Source organism: Lycium barbarum, chromosome 6, assembly GCF_019175385.1.
Source record: "Lycium barbarum isolate Lr01 chromosome 6, ASM1917538v2, whole genome shotgun sequence".
Classification (NCBI taxonomy): domain Eukaryota; kingdom Viridiplantae; phylum Streptophyta; class Magnoliopsida; order Solanales; family Solanaceae; genus Lycium; species Lycium barbarum.
The window spans coordinates 121,621,961-121,640,832 of record NC_083342.1 but is presented as its reverse complement, the minus strand read 5'-3'; the positions used below and the strand labels follow the sequence as shown (position 1 = coordinate 121,640,832).

General features: G+C 36.6%; 1 protein-coding gene across 7 annotated transcripts; it reads right to left on the bottom strand.

Annotated features, from left to right (window-relative positions):
- Positions 1-821: 821 nt before the first annotated feature.
- On the bottom strand, positions 822-18,388 carry LOC132598420 (uncharacterized). 7 transcript variants are annotated; one of them, XM_060311275.1, is made up of 14 exons: positions 18,003-18,388; positions 17,786-17,870; positions 15,895-15,986; positions 11,307-11,361; positions 9,132-9,311; positions 6,941-7,619; positions 6,768-6,852; positions 6,277-6,364; positions 4,710-4,894; positions 2,569-2,701; positions 2,132-2,268; positions 1,880-1,954; positions 1,570-1,689; positions 822-1,455 (listed from the first exon to the last, which is right to left on the bottom strand). In XM_060311275.1, exons 3-14 carry the CDS (start codon positions 15,982-15,984, stop codon positions 1,363-1,365), a joined length of 1,920 nt encoding a protein of 639 aa, XP_060167258.1. In that variant the 5' UTR covers positions 15,985-15,986; positions 17,786-17,870; positions 18,003-18,388; the 3' UTR covers positions 822-1,362. The 7 variants fall into 7 exon arrangements, with proteins under 7 accessions (XP_060167258.1, XP_060167259.1, XP_060167261.1 ...); XM_060311276.1 differs by having other exon boundaries at positions 17,786-17,865; XM_060311278.1 differs by lacking the exon at positions 15,895-15,986 and having other exon boundaries at positions 18,003-18,382.
- Between the last annotated feature and the right edge of the window lie 484 nt (positions 18,389-18,872).

The window sequence follows — 18,872 nt, the reverse complement described above, 5'->3', positions numbered from 1 at the left end:
GCATCCCAACAAACTCTGAATTTTGGAAGACATGAAAAATGGCTCTGAAGAAACATGTTACTATCAACTGGATCTAAAGCTCATCCCTGTAGCATATCCGATAACACAAAGCATTCGTCAAATCAACGTACATTCGCCTCGACTAAATATCTTCGTTAGATTTCTATCTAAAAGATACACAAAGATGTAAATGCGCAGGAACTAGCGGGGCAAGTCAAGCCTTAATCTGCAAAGATTTTGACCGGTCCTGCCTCGTTTGGCATTTCCCAAAATTTTGCTCCACCCAGTGAAGCCTACCCCTTAAGTCTTTTTTTCTTACGCTTTGTAGTGTTTCATCTCATCTTTATATTTCCTTATTCGTGACCCCGTAACCAATTTAAATTAGATAGCTTTCCAATTATATTTTGGGCTAGGAAGAAAAATAAATTAGAATTCTGATAAACCAAGCAAAACTAATTTAACCAGTGAGGTCAGGACTTTGAATTTGAGTGTCGTTGGACTTGCTTGTTTTGATAAGCTCATATATCAGGTCAAGGTCTGATTACTGAAACGATGGTCTTATTTACGAACACCAACCTTTGCTCGACTCCCAGAAAATAATTTCTTAAATATACAATTTTAAAGATAACGTTGACATTTTAACTTGCTGGACTACTATTAATGTAGAATGATCTAATTTCTGGTTCTCGCTATCATTTATTCAAAATAGAAATGTCAAAGTCTCTTACTAATTCCTAGAAAACATCAAGCATGAGAACTACAGATATCAAGCTCAACATTAGATAAAAGCTCTCGTATAAAGGATCACTAGTGAAAAAAGGTTTTCCTTCTCTTAAAATTATTTGACTTAAAATTTAGATTGTAATTAACTGCTAAACAACTATAGGAAAATAGTATCCTACGGTCACATTTGGAGAAAAAAAAAAGGAGTTGTTAAGGATTGTCAAGAAAAGCCAAATAAGCTGGCACAATTTCCTCTACACTGGAGATAAATAAACTAGTACTTACTGATCAGTACATTGATGAAAAAGAACTAAAAATGGCCAGCAGTCCTGACCTGCCACCGGCCCTGCACCATTTAATTTTTCCAAAAAACAAAGCTTCGCCCTGCCTTACCCCGCCATATCATATTGCCATCCCTACGCAAGCTATCAATTACTCCAAATTAGTAACTGAAAACTTCCCCAAGAAGTATTTCCTACCAATGCTATGTGTTCCATATATACACAAAAACCTGCAACAGTCTAAGGCTTTAAGCTGTAAATGTGTCTCTCAGAAGGAAAATACTTCCATGTGAGTAAAACTTAAGTGTATCATAACTTTGTTTCCTAGCTTTAAATTTAAGTTTGTTCAGTAAGCTCCTTAATTCTCGATGCTTGGTCGAGCTTTATCAGTTTTGCCCTTTCGCCTTTTAGCTTCTTTTTTGGAGATCTTCGAATTATCGATGTGGGAAACCTGCAAAAACACCCAGCACAAGTTAAAGTGAGCATACAAAACTTTGTTGATAGAAGTAATCCACAGCGAAAGAACACTGAGCCTGGTGAAAATAGATATCTTAAGAGTTCGTACAATGTGAGACTTCCACTCAATTTTTGAATGCCCATCCCCGTCACCAGCAGATTGTGTGTAGCCACGAACATGACGAAATATGTGAATAAGAACAGCAGCATCAAGAGCAGCATATTCTAGCTGCGTAACAGTACAAATAAGAGGTATTACTATCAATTACTACATAATCAAAAACCATAATAAAGCACAAGGATCAGATCATATTATTCACAAGGGCGAAGCCACTAGCTTCTTAATCTTCTTTCTTTGGAAAAATACAGCAATCCACATACTAGATATGAATGTATAAAATAACATTTATTACATATACCTGAAACTGAGTTAAAGGCCGTTGCTCCCAGTTGCTATTCCTTCTTGTTTTGTTCAATCCAGTACCCAATATTTTCTGTATCCAGAAAGAAAACAAATAAAAGCAAGAACTAAAATTTATTCATGGTTTTTATAATAATTATTGCATCTCTTTTCACTGCAAAACCAAACAAGAAGTTGTACTCTGCATATAGATATGAATAAATTATACATGTGACAACAAACAAGAACACAAAATATATATACAAATTACCTTTGCAAGACCAGAGAGACCACCACTTGGTTCTTTGAACACATTCTGGATATCGAGTAGCATGTCATAGTGCTTGAAGCATTGCAACTGTCCATAAGATTGAGCAAGCTGCTTCATGTCACACTGGAAGTTGTAACCTGAAAAATACCTGATTATGACAGCAGAATTTTTTCTGCAAATAGAGTATACAGATTGAAAATATACTGGTATACCAAAGAATAGCAGGAAAGTTTTCCATGCAAATATCTCGCTATATCATTGGTCCCCCTAAATGGGCGCATAACGATATAAGTAGTGCAAAGATTGAAAAACGGCCATGAAAATCAACTACTTTTCTTCTTGGAGCAGAAGAAGAAAAGGGGTAATGAACTTATAAGCAGGAAAATGCCCACAGATTAATAGAATGTTATCTCCCAAAAAGATAATATTTTTCTTACCAAGCTTCAGTACTCTTGTAGAATGCAAGATGCGTGTTAAGCAGTCATCCAATACATCCGGAGCATCTTCATATAACTTTATTAGATCAAGTATATAGGCTTTGTTGTCAGAAGCAATCTGCATGATGGAAACCTGTTCCACGAGGAAATAGAAAAGCTATTATACTCTTGAACATACATTTGCTTTACTCTCCAGAAGTCAGTTCATTTTAAATGTATTCTCCATCATGCTCAGCAATAAGGACAATCAGTTCAAAGATTATGAAGCTTATTCATATCTAAATTAAGGGATAAAAGGTAACTATGCAAAAAAGGCAACAAACCAGACTACACTACATCATATTTTTATTCATCCATCACAAAAGGCGAATAGGCTCTAGCTCCAAAATTGTCTCACCAACATATTGCAAAAAAATGAGATACTTCACTTACACAGAAATGCATCAGAGGGCTACTTACTAGACCACCCGTTTGTTCACCACGAGAGACACAAAAAGTTAACATTCTCAAATAATTCCATTTTTTTTTAAATGGTAAAGATTCCTCGAATACTTCCACATTAGCAAGGGTTTGTTAAACTCAGTTCAATGGAAGACTCGGAACCTTCTATCTAGACAAAATAAAGAGATGGATGAATCACCTAATTATGTACTATGCCTTATCCCGGAGGGAGAGAAATTAAACAAAAAGAGGACCAGGATTAGCCCAGAACCTATCCATGACCTATAGGTACTAATGATCACAGAGCTTTATGAGTAAAATATAGATTCAAACAAAAAGAGAAGAGAAGAAAATGGGATATACTCACATGCAAGGGCGGATTTACCTTAGGCCGAGGGTGTCACATGACACTGCTTCGTCAGAAAATTTTATCCCATATGTACACACACACACACACACACACATATATATATGTATAACCAAAACGCAGAACAAAGACCAAATAAATAGAGTAAATGACACTGCTTGACACAAAGAGCTACACAGCTCATTTGGACAGACGCTTAAGTTTTTAACTAGAGGACGCAAGTTTGAAGCACTACAGCTTCATTTTGTGCTTGAAATTTTTTGCTCTTCATCTACAAACAAATACATGTACAGGTTCGAACCACTAACCTCTTGGGAGTAATCAAAACAATGAATCAATTAGTCCAAAGTTACATTTGTGGACAATCTTGAAAATAAAGTATTTGGAATAGGAATGATGTCTGCTTTCCCCTCATTTTCCTTTCACTTCTTCCTTCTTTCTCGCAGGACAATGTAATTGATTAAAAACAATTTGCAAAATCAGCAGATTAGGCCATAGCATTGGCATGGAAGCAGATCCAGAGATCAAAAGCTCCTTATGAAGTTTCATGTTTCACATGGCTGGTTACCAAAGAATCTGTTTTAACCATGACAACCAACAGAAAAGAGGTATTTTGCTACGCAGAAGATGCTACTTATTTGGAGTTGACATAGAAAGCAACAAGCATCTTTTTTCTTCACTGTCAAATAACAGATCAGATTTGGCAGTTATTTTGGAACTTTTTGGAGTCAAATGGCCCATGCCAAACAATACTGCTGATTTTTGAGAAGCTAGATCAGGCGAGGTTTAAAGAGAAAAGAGATAAACACAATCACATCCCGAGGACAAAGGCCACCAGCAATTTTTTGTTTTACTTTTGGTGTAGAATTGACCTTGTAAATGAAGCTGAATCTATATTAGAGCTCTTAGATTCAGACAGGGCTATACTTTTGTTTTCACACTTTTGGTACAACATACATAATTCCAGCACATTTTTAATGCTGTTTATGAATAAAACCTTACCGTTTCAACAACAACAAAAAAATAGTGGAAGAAGAGGTAGATGACTGCGAAACAAAGTCCATTATGTTTCAGGGAAGAGTAACTACTTTTTGTCCGTATTTAGTTATGAAGGTATATATCAACATAAATATCTTCACTTTTGTCAGGATAGGTTAAGCTGATTGTGGTGTAGTCCAAGACATTTCATCAGTCATAAATTTAGATCCCTCTTCAGATTGTGAGAAACAAGGACACACATGTTTGATATCACCATCCCTTTAAGAACAAAAGAGCAAGATATTGCGGTGGGAAGGACTACTACTTAAAAAAGTAGCTTTTATACAAAGATCACCTTGTTAGATGAGCTTCCTTTTTCGTAATTAGGCTTCCACTCACAATCAACGCCCACAACTTTACATTCTTCAATGTGACGAGTAGCATCAAGCAAGCTATTCGCTTCATCTACCCAGACCACTTCCTTTATTGACAATTCATCAAGCTGCAAGTATCGGTCTTTTGGAGAACCTGCCTCAAGCTCTATAGAAATAACAAAAAAGTAGGAATTAGACGAAAAGAAAATTTGCTCAGAGCTGACTAGTTCTGAAATAAACCACAAGCCAACATCCAGAAATTATTAAAATAAGGAAAAAACATAATCAACCAAGTCCTAGAAACATAAAAGACAGCATAATGAAAGCCAAAGAGAATTGTGCTGGATGCACTTAAAAAAATTCAGAAATAGTGGATACTGCATATGAATGTACGAAAGGTTTATAAACCTGGATGCTCAACATTTTCATCGAGTGATACACACTCATATTTGATAATTCTACTAATTCATAGAAGCTGGTTACACAATTAGCAATGCCTTTTAGGTCCAGTTCACTTAGGGCCTATATGAAATGGATGCTCAAGGTTTAGATGCTCAAGAAATGCAGTCCTTCCCGAAAATGACAATTGTCTAATTGGGAGCGAGATTCTTGGAACTCTATGCTAACCACAAGGTGAAGCGGAACCCTTAAATGTTGACTTCATTGGATGCTCTCTCAAAGTTTACATTTTAGATCATTTAATAGCATGCCACCTTTTTTTCCATTCGGCCATTCCTATATTTAGATAACTGATCAACTCTCATTTATTGAGTTCTCAAACAACAAAAGAATGAAATTACTTAATTGTACATTTCAACTAGTATTCGTGGATCACCACCTCTTAAATCACTGTCTTGGTTGATCAGCTAGTAAAATTTCCTAGTGTCATTTAACCCGCATGATTTCAAAATAACCATATTGGGTGGATCTCAGAATAGTCGATCATGGAACAAAAGCATAAACTTCTTTGTACCAAGAGCATCTCATCAAAGATTTAATGCAAGGGTAGCAGCAAAAAGCATAGTCAAAGAGCAACCTTAGCAGACTCAAATTTCCTCTAGTTAATTTCGATTCAACATTTATGCAGATTATCACTTTCTGGAGAGGTCACCTTACTAGTTGTAGTTTTGCTCATTTGATTATTGCCATTTGATTGCTGCTTATATTTGTTGGGCCGTTGTACTTTGGTGGCCTTAGTTATCTATAGTAGTAATGCTCCTTTCTTTCGGACTGTCCTAATATGACTTTCTCGATTTTGTTATTCCTTGATTTCATATTGGTTTTCGATATGCTTGATCCTATCTAACCTTTTTGTCTTGTTTTTCCTCTCTTGTTCTCCTCTCTTGAGCCGAGGGTCTTTCGGAAACAGCCGCCCTACCTTTCAAGGTGGGGGTTAGGTCTGCGTACACTCTACCCTCCCCAGACCCCACATGGTGGGATTATACTGGGCTTGTTGTTGTTGTTGGAGAGGTCAGCAAATATAACTCATTAGAACTTATAAAGTGCTTAGACTGGATACTTAACATGAAGTAGAGGGATCCAATGTACCTTTGACATTTATGAAACCTTCAAGGGAATACCGTTCACAGAGTTCCTCGACCTTCTCCATGTAACCAGCTTCCATAGCCAGATATACCTTTTTTCATGAAAAAAGTTATTAAATACAACACATTAGTTTTTACTCCAGTGATACTGCACATTATATGTTGCAAAAGTCATAAGGTACTTTTAACTAGTCTCTCATGAACATTAATCTCTGAGTGTCAGCCCAAAAAAGTAAAAAGAACTCAAATTTTTAAGGAAGACGTTCAACAACATCCTTTCATCAGATCAAGAAACTGACCTGGAATATTATACTTATTAGATGAATCTGAAGCTTAAATGTCTTAGGCGCCTAGTATAGAGCATCTTAAGAGTACTAACAACTTATATCTTGACAACAAATTCAATAGCACAAGAATAAGCTAGCAATTGACAACAAATTCAATAGCACTAAAATTAATTAGCAATTGACAAAGTCAATGTAGCTGTGTACTTGCCAAGTATTCAAGAAGTTGTCGATCATCATATACCCTTGCCTCAGCAACGTCCCAGCAACCCTTTTCTGCTAGCTTCTTCAGTTTGCTGTAAACTAATACTGTCATTGAGTCAGCACTCTCAATAAAATTAGCTGAAATGGTAAGTCATACAGAAGTGGATGGAATCCACTTGCCTTTCTTTGTATTGATGATATATTTCTGGGAACTCCTTCCGAAGATTGTTTTGCCTTATAACATCAAACGCATGCTTTTGCAGTTTTCTGTCGACGTATTCTTGGACGAGGGTGCATAAGACTGGCTTCCCCATAAAAGTTGCCCACTTTGCTGCCGCTCTGTATTCTTTGTTTTCCAACATTTTAAGTAGAAAAGATTCGCCAGATTCCCGGATAGAGAAGTGTTCCAACAAAGAAACTGCAGTCATGTAAGACTGGGATTCTACTAACCTAGAAATATATTGTTCAACCAATACCTTAGCCATCTGGCATGTGTGACCCTTCTCATTTGTATCATACATAGCTTTTTCTATGTTTGACAGACTTACATCAAAAACTTCAAGGATTTTGACTAGGATTCTTTCTTCATGATGCAGAGTGCCATCAACAACGGCAAGAAATAATTTGGCAGCCATAAGTTTAGCTTTGGATATACCTTTCACACCATTTCCCGCTTTCAGGAAATGACGAAGAGCAGATATTATCAAATGACTAAATCCTTCACAGTATGACTCAAATATAGGCAACACATACAGGCACTGAGCAACAAAGATGGCTGCTCCAGGTTGAGGATCATTGTACAAAAACCCATACGCTTGCTGTTGCAGAACTCGAAACTTGGCAGTCGCCTTGCATGTTCCTATAAAAACAATAACTTGTGGGAAAATATATAATGATCAAATATTACCAAATTGAGCTACATCATAATTATCCTTAGAAGGCAACAGAAATCACTTCCACTTTTTTCCTTTCAAGAGAGATTGATCCCTTTCACTTCCCTAAGATTTCATGCCTTAGGTATACCAAATGAAGCTTGAGAGATTACCAACGATTTGGCAATGACTGCTAAGTTAGTGACTAGTCAATGGCTATTAACAAAAGAACTAAGCCAGTGCGTCGCCAATGAATCCTCCCCATGAAAGTCAGAAATTGCTTAATGCATTCGAACTTTGACTAGCATGTAGTTTTTGTTATCTAGCAACATAAACCTGGTAATTAATCTCAAAAACTATTCTATGAAGTTCCTACATACAGAAGAGTACTCACGGGCTCCTTTTTGGATGAAGGGAAGGAGTAAAGTTTTTGTAATATGTATGAACACGAAAATCCCACCTAGAACTTCATAATTCATATTGCCAAAGGTGTTGAAGGAAAAATCTCAATAATTTTTTTTGTAGATTATCAAATTCTACAGTTACATAATCTAGCATGGTCCACTTAAAATCATCATGTTGCTCAAATGAAATTGGAGGGAAAATCATTAATTCAAAATCTACAGCTCTCCTATATATTTATCCAACTATGTACTCACAATCATCATTTTGCATCATGCTTCAATCATTCATGACTTTGCCTACAAGCAAGAAGCACTGCAACACAGTGTTCTACTCGTTTTGCTGATATAACATACCTATTGCATCACCTCAGCCCCAAACGCAGTTCTGAGTTCTGACTAATTATTAATTTCTACTAGTTATTACCAATTCACATCATTAGGGTGGTTAAATCTACCCGGTGGACCAATGGGCAGATGCTGATAAGCATATCTCACGGCTTTTTTTAGACTTGAACTTCACAGAAAGATGACAAGAAATGGGCCAGGCTCACTTTCCTTTTCTTCCAGTTTGGAGTCTGAAAGATTAATGGTCATCGAGACAGTGTAGTTATTTAGGCATAGAGAGTCATTGACCAGAGGAGCAGATGTAGGATGATCATTCAATACTTCTTCAATCTTTACCATATAAGGATTTCGCCCATGTCGGTATGATTCAATTTCTTGAAAGAAGAAAGTTGTGTCAAAGAAAAATGATATTAAGCATCCAACAAATGAAATATCAAATCCTAATCAATTGATCATTATACTGAAAAAGGTCCAACTGTCATTTGGGAAAGAAAACATAGAAATAACCAAAAGAACGATCAGATGGTTAATTGCAAGAAAATGTTTTAAATCCTAATCAATTATTCATTATACTGAAAAAGGTCCAACTGTCATTTGGGAAAGAAAACATAGAATAAACCAAAAGAAGGAATAGATAGTTAATTGCGAGGAAATGTTTAAGGAAAAAGTTTCTAAAACTTATGGAATGATCAAAACTAAGCCAGACAGCATCTTTTTAAGAAGAGAAAAAAGCGTGGGGAAGAACTGTACCATAGACATAGCATTCCTTTAAGAGGTAGAGGAACACCACTGGAGAAACATTGGATAGATCGCACAAAGCACGTCTGGATACAGCCAAGGAATGTCGAGCTTTATTTTGATTGTGTAGGTGTAAAAGTTTTTCATTAACACCCATGGTAGAAAGTTGAAGAAACCAGAAGTAGAAAAAACCTGCACATTTGAATATGAAAAGACAGAATAAATATTCTCAAATAACATTGCCTAATGTAAGCTGGACGCCACAATGTCCCAATTCTTATAAACATAATTGCTTTTGTGCAAGAAAGTGACTTTTGCATTAAAGAAATGTCTTCTAAAGCTATCAGTCAATGATAGTGGAGGAGACAGGAACAAACAAAATTCAATCCAAAAGAACCTTGCAATCCTTATTTTGATTTTGGAATGACCTTAAGGTAAGAGACCAACTATTCAAATAATCGTGGACACTGAGGAAGGGTAAACAATCAAAATAATACATATATAGTACTCCCTCCGTCTCATTTTTTTTTCCTTTTTAATCAGTCCCAAAAAGAGTGACACTTTTCTATATTTAGTAACAATGTAACTTTAAAATACCCATTTTACCCTTAATGAGATGGTTTTTAGTCAGAAAAATATCTATAGCTTATTCGGAAAAAGGGCCAAAAGTACCCCTGAACTTTCAAAAATTGTCTATTGGTGCCCTCCGTTATACTATTTCGCTAATTAAGCCATTACCGTTATACTATGGGCCAAATATGCCCTTAAGTTAGACGGTGAGCCACGTGTCACCATCCCAACGACTCAACCCATTTCCCCCTATAAGTATATCTGAATTATTATACCCACCGGATCCGACTAGTTTTTCTTTATTTCACCCACCTCTTAACCTAAATTACCCATTTCAACCGTAACACTCTCTCTCTCTCTCTCTCTCTTCACTCCTCGCCGCCGACCTTACCAAAAAACCCTAACTTCATTTATGATGGAAAATAAACCCTAGCGATATTAAAAAAACATCAAAATAAACCAATAAAAGAACTTAAACACAGAAATAAACAATATTTAATGATGGAAAATGTACCTTCGAGCCTTCAATTCACTGAAATCGCAACATAAATGAAGTTAGGGTTTTTTTGGTGAGGTCGGCGGCAAGGAGTGAAGAGAGAGAGTGTTACAGTTGAAATGGGTAATTCAGGTTAAGAGGTGGGTGAAATAAACAAAAACAGGTCGGATCCGGTGGGTATTTTAATTCGGGAATAATTATAAGGGGGAAATGGGTTGAGTCGTTGGGATGGTGACATGTGGCTCACCGTCTAACTTAAGGGCATATTTGGCCTATAGTATAACGGTAATGGCTTAATTAGCCAAATAGTATAACGGAGGGCACCAACAGACAATATTTGAAAGTTCGGGGGTATTTTGGCCCTTTTCCGTAGCTTATTTTAGACCACAAACTTCAAAAGTCTTCCGTTATTTCTTAAACTCCGTGCTCAGTCAAGTACCTTCACATAAATTAGACGGAGTACTACATAACATGAATTACGTCCGAACTTGCTCCTAATCAAGGTTTAAAATTTTGTAACCTCCCAATCTTGCAAGTTCCTTCTAAAATATTTTTTTCCAATGAATTATCGCAGTTGCAGATTCACCACCTAGATATTGACTTACTATATATGCAACAACCATTTAAATTTGTTCTATCTGATGTTTCAGGCCAAATCACTAACCAGGAAAATTTCCGAAGTATATGCATACAGTTAAGGACTCTAAAAAACTAATTTCCTGCTAGTCAATTTTGCAGCACCATTGGCAAACCAGAGTCATATGTCCACATCCTTTTATTTTATATTTCTTTTTGGAGTTAAATCCAAGAACTTCAATAGTTCATCTCTCTAGCTCCAACTTAAACCAAATTCTTGCATGAACCCATGTAAATAAAATAACAAACACAAGTTTTGCAAATAAGAAAAACAATAAGTCTGTCATACTCTCTAATTGATCCATTAGGAGCAAGTAGTAATTTTTTCTCACTCTATTGAGACTATTATAAGCATCAGAAAATTGAGAACAAAAGCTTCTATGTAATAAGAGTATGCGGGTAGAATAAATGAGGAACATGTTCGATGAGCTAGGTAGTTTGACTTTACATTATATGGTTGGGGGCCTTATTTGTTAACTTAGTACCTGGACTTGGGCATAGAAGCTGGAGCAGTGGATTTGCAAGTCTTGAGTTTGAGAGCTATATTGCCAAATCAACAAAAGCATATCATGGGAGACAGAGAGGATGATAATTACGAGCTGTTAGTTATATAGCAGAATTACACTACATGAACTAAAATTATCAAGCCACTTTTGGGGGGGGGTAAATAAGTGTATTTACGAGTTGCATAACCTCTTGAACTATTTTAGTAAATAGTCTTCGTAGAAAAGCTCTTCCCTCAAACTATTTTTGGGAGCTCATTTAGTCTGAACTTTTAGAAGAATGCCCTATGTTCCCCTCCATTATCTCAAGTTCATGGGTCATATTACTGTTTAGACCTGCATTTTTAGAATTTAAAGTTTGTACTTTGCTAGGCCTGAGTCGAATAGCATCAAGTTTGTCATCTTCACGAGACTTATGCACTTAGCAACATAGAAAAACAGCGAAGCTTCCATCTTAGCCCCCACGTTTACCTGTTCATCTTCTCTACCAGTCTGATGATCGAGATTCGAGCTCTTATAAAACTGCTCTACCCACGTCGTTGACTCAACCATACGAGCACAATAAAATCAAATCTTCCACCATCAATTTCATCGTAGCCAGAAGTTTGACTCCGGTGAATCTTACACATATTCAAGCATATGTTTTCCCTTTTTGGTATCATCTAATTTCAGAAAAACCCAAATCTGTCATCGATCTCCTTAAAATGTTTTCGGACCAGAAATGTGTCGGATAACCAAACTACTTAATCCAAACATGGTCAGGGTTCCAAGTTTTTTGGTGGCATATACTGATTGACGACCACTATTCAAGTAATTATTGTTTGTTTTAAGACCAAATTCCCATTTTCATTCTTGCATTCTCGTCCCAAAGTTTAATCCCCCGCATGAAAATCCACCACCTCCTGCACCTCCTCTTACCCAAAACCACTTTCCAACCACTCTTTCTTATCCTCCCCTATTTAATTAAATCGATTCCCTCCAATTTAGGTCCCCAACCCACCTCCGCTCTAAACAGATGTTCACAGAAACCTCTTATTGTCTATTCAATCTCCTCTTCCCCCTCGTACACTACCCCGTTTACCTCTACAGAACAATGAAATTTCTCCTTCTATTTGCCACGACCTCCCTATGACAAAAGATTGTATTCGAATCCCCCTCTTCCAACCATAGCACCCTTGATTTTTGCTTTCAACTAATCTGCTGAGCTAATGCCATGGAAGCTAACTCATTTTTCAACTCCTCCTTCCTTTCTCTTTCCCATTGCTCCAACTCGCCTCTCTAACTCCCCACCTCGTTTATGATCTCTTTCGTCTTCACCTCTACCCTTCCAAACACCTCTTTATTCCACATCCTAGTCCCTCTTAAGCAACTTCAGTTTTTTTGCAAGTCAAGGACGAGTTCCCCACCACTACATAACTATTCTACGAAGCCGCTACTCTATTCCTAAACTTGGTGCCATCAACCACATATTCTCAATTCTAAAAAGAGTTCTCAAAGTCTATTCTCTCCTCCATCCAACATGCTAGGGGAATGGTCTGATTCAACTCGAAAGAGAGATATGAATTACATTTGGGGACATCTCCTCATAAGTGGTGGACACCAAGGATCTATCTGTTCACGATCTAGCTATGGAGTCTTTTGGTCTAGACCATGTGAATCTAGCACATGTTAGAAGGAAGATAAATAAGAAAGTACTTATTCTAGAAATTCTCCATAGCCCTAGAAATCACTTACACCCCACTCTTCCTCGAATTGTATTAAAGTCCACTCATAATACACTAATACCTCTGAAATACTCCACTCCCAAAATAACAGTTGTAACTCTTGCCAAAATCCCGCCTTAAGCCCCTTTTTGATAGGAACATACATTTCCCCAAATACCCACTTCACCCTATTCTCACAATTTCGAACCTAACAAGAACACTCCTTTATTACCTCCATGAACTTTTCTCTCATCCCATAATAACATAACCTCTTCCCTCTCCACCCTCCACTTCCACATTTTCCCTAGCCAGAATAAACTCATATTTCACGCACCTTTTTCCCCAAATGCTTCGCACAACACTATCTAACACCCCTCCCATCTTCCATCTTAGGTTCTTGAATACATACTAGGTCAGCGTCCTATTCCCTTAGACCTACTTTGATGATGATTCTTTTGTTTAGTCATTCATTTCCCTCATGTTTTAAGTAACGATTTTAAATCCATAAATTGCATCTTACTCTTCCCCTTCCCTCTGTTCCCTAATTTCCCCCTCCCCTAGTTCTTCATATTGTACATCACTCAACTTCATTCCCTTTTTGTGTCACTTCCGATCTTCCCTCCAGCTCTAGTGTAACACTATTTCCTCCATTCGTCAACTCCTCTAGTCTCTTTTTCAATATCTAACAAGAGTTCAACAATTCTATCCTCCTTTCCTTCCATAGAACACTACCCCCACCCCCCACCAGTGTTGTCAAAGGCGCGCTTAGAGCGCGCTTAAGCCCTGAAGCGAGGCTCAAAACATGTTGAGCGCTTCGCCTCGCTTTATGTGCGCTTCAGTGTCATCATCAAGGCTCTAAGACATACTTTTCCTTGCCAATGAGCCTCTCTTGAAGGGGTGACACTAGATAATTCATATTTAACTTTATCGTAATGTTTTTACAATTCCTTTGTCCGTATATTTGTTATTCATGCTTATTATTATTAGTCTTGGACTAAACATATATAGATTTGTATTTTTGCACCATTGCGCCTTTTTTCATTAAAGCCCACACTTTATTTGCGCTTTGCGCTTAAAGCCCCAGCTGATCGTAGAGCTTTTTTGCGCTTTTCGCTTTTGATAACACTGCCCCCAGCCCCCAAAACTTACCAAAAGTAAGATATTTTCCCTATGCATTTGGTCAACTTCCTCTTCCCTCCAATGATTGCTAAAGGTTGAAGAACTTCCGCCCTTTCCTTCAAACCCCAAAATTCCCCACCTTGGACGCTTCCTAAAAATAATGGTATTTGACTACTGACCTTTATGACAAAGCTGAGTTTGAAACTCCCTAACCATCTCCTCCCTTTCTAAGTCCCTACGGCCTCCTAGTTTCCTAAATCTACCTAATCATTAACTTTGAAACATTATTCAAGCACTCACTCCTCATAGAGTAATTCCTACCCCTACCAATACTACTTCTTCAATATGGAGTTTGTCAAAGACAATATTCCGACCAGTTGCATCGCCAACAGTAGCAAAATTAGAGGTCGGGCCCTTTTGCCCACTAAAATCTTTTAATTCTTTACAGAAATAGACCGAGATAGCAATTCCAAGCCTGCTGACAAATTTTTACTTGAAATCTAAATATTTTCCGGCACCAACGACTTGCTTAAGCAATCTTGATGATGTTGACAACATGAATAGAGACGATTATGACTCTCATCAAATTCTCTCATCAATTCTGCCCATTAAAACAAGTCAATCTTCTCTTTTTGGGGCTATATGAATTGGTGAACTGGTTCATATTCCTTTCCCAAATCAGTTCACTAATCCAGAGGCATATTCATCCATTTGCCCCCTTCTTCTACCCCTTCCAATATTCCTAGACTGATAGCTCTTATCCCCTCCCATAAACACCTTTTTTGGCCTTCTTTCTTTATCTCTCACCCCCCATTTCCTTTCCCGCGATGTCATCCTCATCAAAATTCAGACATCAACCATACACTAAAATTCTTGTCACCTCCCTCAACACCATGAAAATCAGCACTCTTCCACCCTTTTTCCAAATAGTCTAACCCTAGTAAGATCTTCCAAGTTACAATCCACGTCTACAAATCCCCACACTCATCTCACACTTTTCTTAAAAGCTCTTTGCATCAAAATTGCACCGGCAAGCTAGCGATATTCACAATCAGGACACCTTCCTTTTTTCTCTGTTTCATGCATCAGTCCGCCTTTCCAGCACTAAGTAGTTTCCCCCATCCACCTTTGTACTTCACCTAAGACATGGCAAGCCTCTATCTTTTTTCCAAAGCAAAACAAGAACTTCGAATCTCCTATCATTAAACACTTTATACCAGACCTCAACCTCCAAGCTTCACAGCCCAAGTACCAACTCCGACGAACCTACCTCTTCTCGAACCTTCTAACCAAGCAAAAGGAACTCTTTCCTGCTTATAAATGTTCGTGACTTAAATCATACCTGGTTCATGTCCATAGCCCACTTTCCCGCAAACTCCATCTAAAATCAATTTCGACATATATGTCCTTGTAAAAATGAATATTATGTGTTTTTCCTTCATCTTATGGGAAGCTTGCTGTGAAGTTGGGGTGGAGAGCATGAATTTGAGGAGAAAGTGACTTTGGCGATGGAAGCATGGGTCTTTCTCCTTATTTTGTAATTTAGGATTTCACATTTTCCTTTATGTTATGGTTAGTCAACTATCTAGTAATAAAAAGATAAAAAGTGCCTCCCAGAAAATTTAGTCCAAGCGGAAGGTGGTTTTCGAAAAAGAGTTTGAGTAGGAAGTGCTCGGTAGAAGAAAAGTATAAGGGGTTTTAATGCATTTTATGCTTCAACTTATGTATACAATGGGAAAAGTACCAACCTTGCTAATCTTTCTAGAAGCATCATGGTGAGGATCCATTTTGCAAGGCAAGTAAGCGCACGGAATGGACCAAAGAAGACACTTCATCATCCCTTCATGCCAAAACCCATGAAGAGTGAAACTTGTGCATTCTTTACACAGCTTAATGGATGTTTTAACATTTATTGCATGAAAAAGTTGTACAGTCATATACCAAATTTTAAGTATAGATAATTTTAGTTTTGTGCTGCATATTCAAATTTTTAACGCAAGACAAATTTGGTGTTGCGTATCCTTAAACAAAAACAGCAAATTTTAGTTCTGTGTATTGAAGTTTTATCTCTAGGCAAAGATTCAACTAAAGGAGCCATTAGACTGTATTTTCTTCTATCTTTTTCCCTTTTTTTTTTTGATAATTACATTGGACAGAGTGTTGAGCAAGAAAAAACATGGACGAGTATTTTTCATTGTTCAAAATGACTACATCATGTTGTAATAGACCATACGAAGAAGTTCATTACATTTCTCTGTCAACCCTTTCATGTCTAGTGGTAAGTTAATTTCATATTTTGGTGTATATAAGAAATATACATTGGGGGACTGAGAAAATGTAAGTTTGGCAGAACAAGTTTTAGTTTTTTAATAAGTAACTAACTACCTTTTTCAGTCAAAATGACCCTGAGCAATCAGTGTTTTAGCAATCTGATATACAGAATGCTCCCTTTGCTCATTTACAAGATGCTTTAGGACAAGCTATAGAAAAAAAAAAAAAGAGGAACTTTTTTAATGAAGAAAAACTGTTCTTACCTTTTCTAAAAGACAAATAGGAGTTCGTCTTATATACGATGGCGAAAGTTTCACTATCCTAAGCATCTTTATTGTAGCAGCCAGTCTCTGATATGCAACAATACTTACCATTACCTAACACGTGAAAGCCTCCAATTGCATTTCCCTTATATTTGACTACTTTTCTAATAAGAATCTAAATCTTAAGTATACTTTCACCTCCACAGTTGGTGCTCGAAACTTAGAGAGTTTCACATTTAGTTTTATTCCTCTTCTTCTCTTATTACCTACAATTTAGCCAATCATAACCAAGATAAGAGACTTACAACTTCATTTTTTCTCTTCACTCTTCTTTTCATTCTCTTCACCAGACATCATCCAATAGGTATTCCTAGCTAGCAAAGTTGTACCTAAACTTTCTTTCCATAAATTCCCGATTGGTACCTAATGTCTAGAGAGTAGTCTTTTTGTTTCTGTTTTTTTCCTTCTTTTCTGACTCCTCTTGTCCTTCCTTTACCTCCCCAATTGATAGGAACCATAAAGAACAACAAAAGTCATTGTGAAACTGGAGAAGGTAACCGTGTGTCTAGTAAACATTGATTTCAATCTAATTTACGTAGATAAACTCATTTTGCAGAACTGATTCAATGAAGCACTTTCCTTACTTTTGTTTTCCACCAAATCAATCTAATCTCTCTAGATAAGCTCATTTTCAAGAACTGGTTCAAGGAAGCGCTTTCCCTACTTTTTCCCCCAAAATCATCCGACAGCGGATACCATGATTCCAATAAATTATTTTTCTTTTCTTCTGACTTTTATTTTCCTTTAACGTTTAGGACCCAAACTAGGATAAAAAAACAGCAAGAAGTATACTATGAGTTAAAAATCCGCACATAAATAAAATCATCAGGGGATACCGCGCATACTTATCAAGCATTGAAGCAAATGAACAATTTTATACACAAATCAATCAATGAAACAGTTCTAATGAAAATCTCTCTATACACTTCAACCAAACACTAACAAATCGAACAAAAAAAAAAAAAGTCAAAATGCCAACATTCATTTAATTTAAAACAAGAAATATGAAAAGCAAATCACATTGATGAAACTAATCATGACTCACCTGTTCAGAATTCTCAGTTAACCAACAGGCAGAAAAAAGAACCTTTTTGTTGTTCGTCTCAGCAATGCTTCAATAGCAATCTCCGCTACAACAAAAATTACTATAAATACCAAAGTTGCACTGAAAATTACTGTAAATACAAAAGTTGCACTGTTTCATAGAGTAGTACTCGAACAAAAAAAAAAAAAAAGAAACAAACAGAGTTCTGTCCATTTACCTTGATGTCTCTTTCCCTCTAATGACAAAACCACGGAATAAGAACATTGGTGATGTATTTTTTCGAGAGGAATAAAAAAAAAACAATTGCTATAGTTTGAGATTTTGTAGTATCTTTTTTTTTTTTCTTTTTCAATGCAATTAAATGGTATACACTAGGAAAATTTTTTCAAGAAACCCTAGGCAAAGGTGAATGGAATTGAAGAGAAAAAAAGGTGAAAGCTTTTTGTTTGCTAAAAATGGCAGAAACCAAATGTGGGTATGTGTCTGCTTCTGCCTTGTGTGGTTTATTGTATTTTTTGTATGAGTCTCTTTTATGACTGCTACGAGCTAATAAAAGGTAACGTGGAGGATTAAAGAGGGGGTTATCTTGGATTTTTTACTACTCTTGTTTTCGATAAGGTCTGCGTGTGATGACGTTTAATGTTGGACACACTTCTTGATTTCGCCTCTTGATTAAATTAAAAATAAAATGTTATAAAACGAATATAAGTAGTGAAAACAACAATATAGTTGGAAAGTTATTAAGATATCAGAGCTTGGATTATTGAAGCTTTTATGGATTGCCTCTATTTATCGAACATCAACCTTTGTTAGGAAAATTTATGGGTCATTTGCACGATTGTCCTTCAAAGGCACCGGTCTTTAATTTTTGTCCCTTATATTGGTGGTCTTTAATTTTTATCCTTCGCCTAATATTTCGAGGTCCTGAATTTAAACCTCGGCTCAATAAAAAAAATCGCAAGATAGAGTTTTACAAAATTTCAACTGAATTAAAAAAAAATGCCTTAATGTAAACCTCTATATTAAGGTAGAGTTTTGCCTTCAGATATTTTTGTCATGCCTTAAGGCAAAAACTCTGCTGGATCAT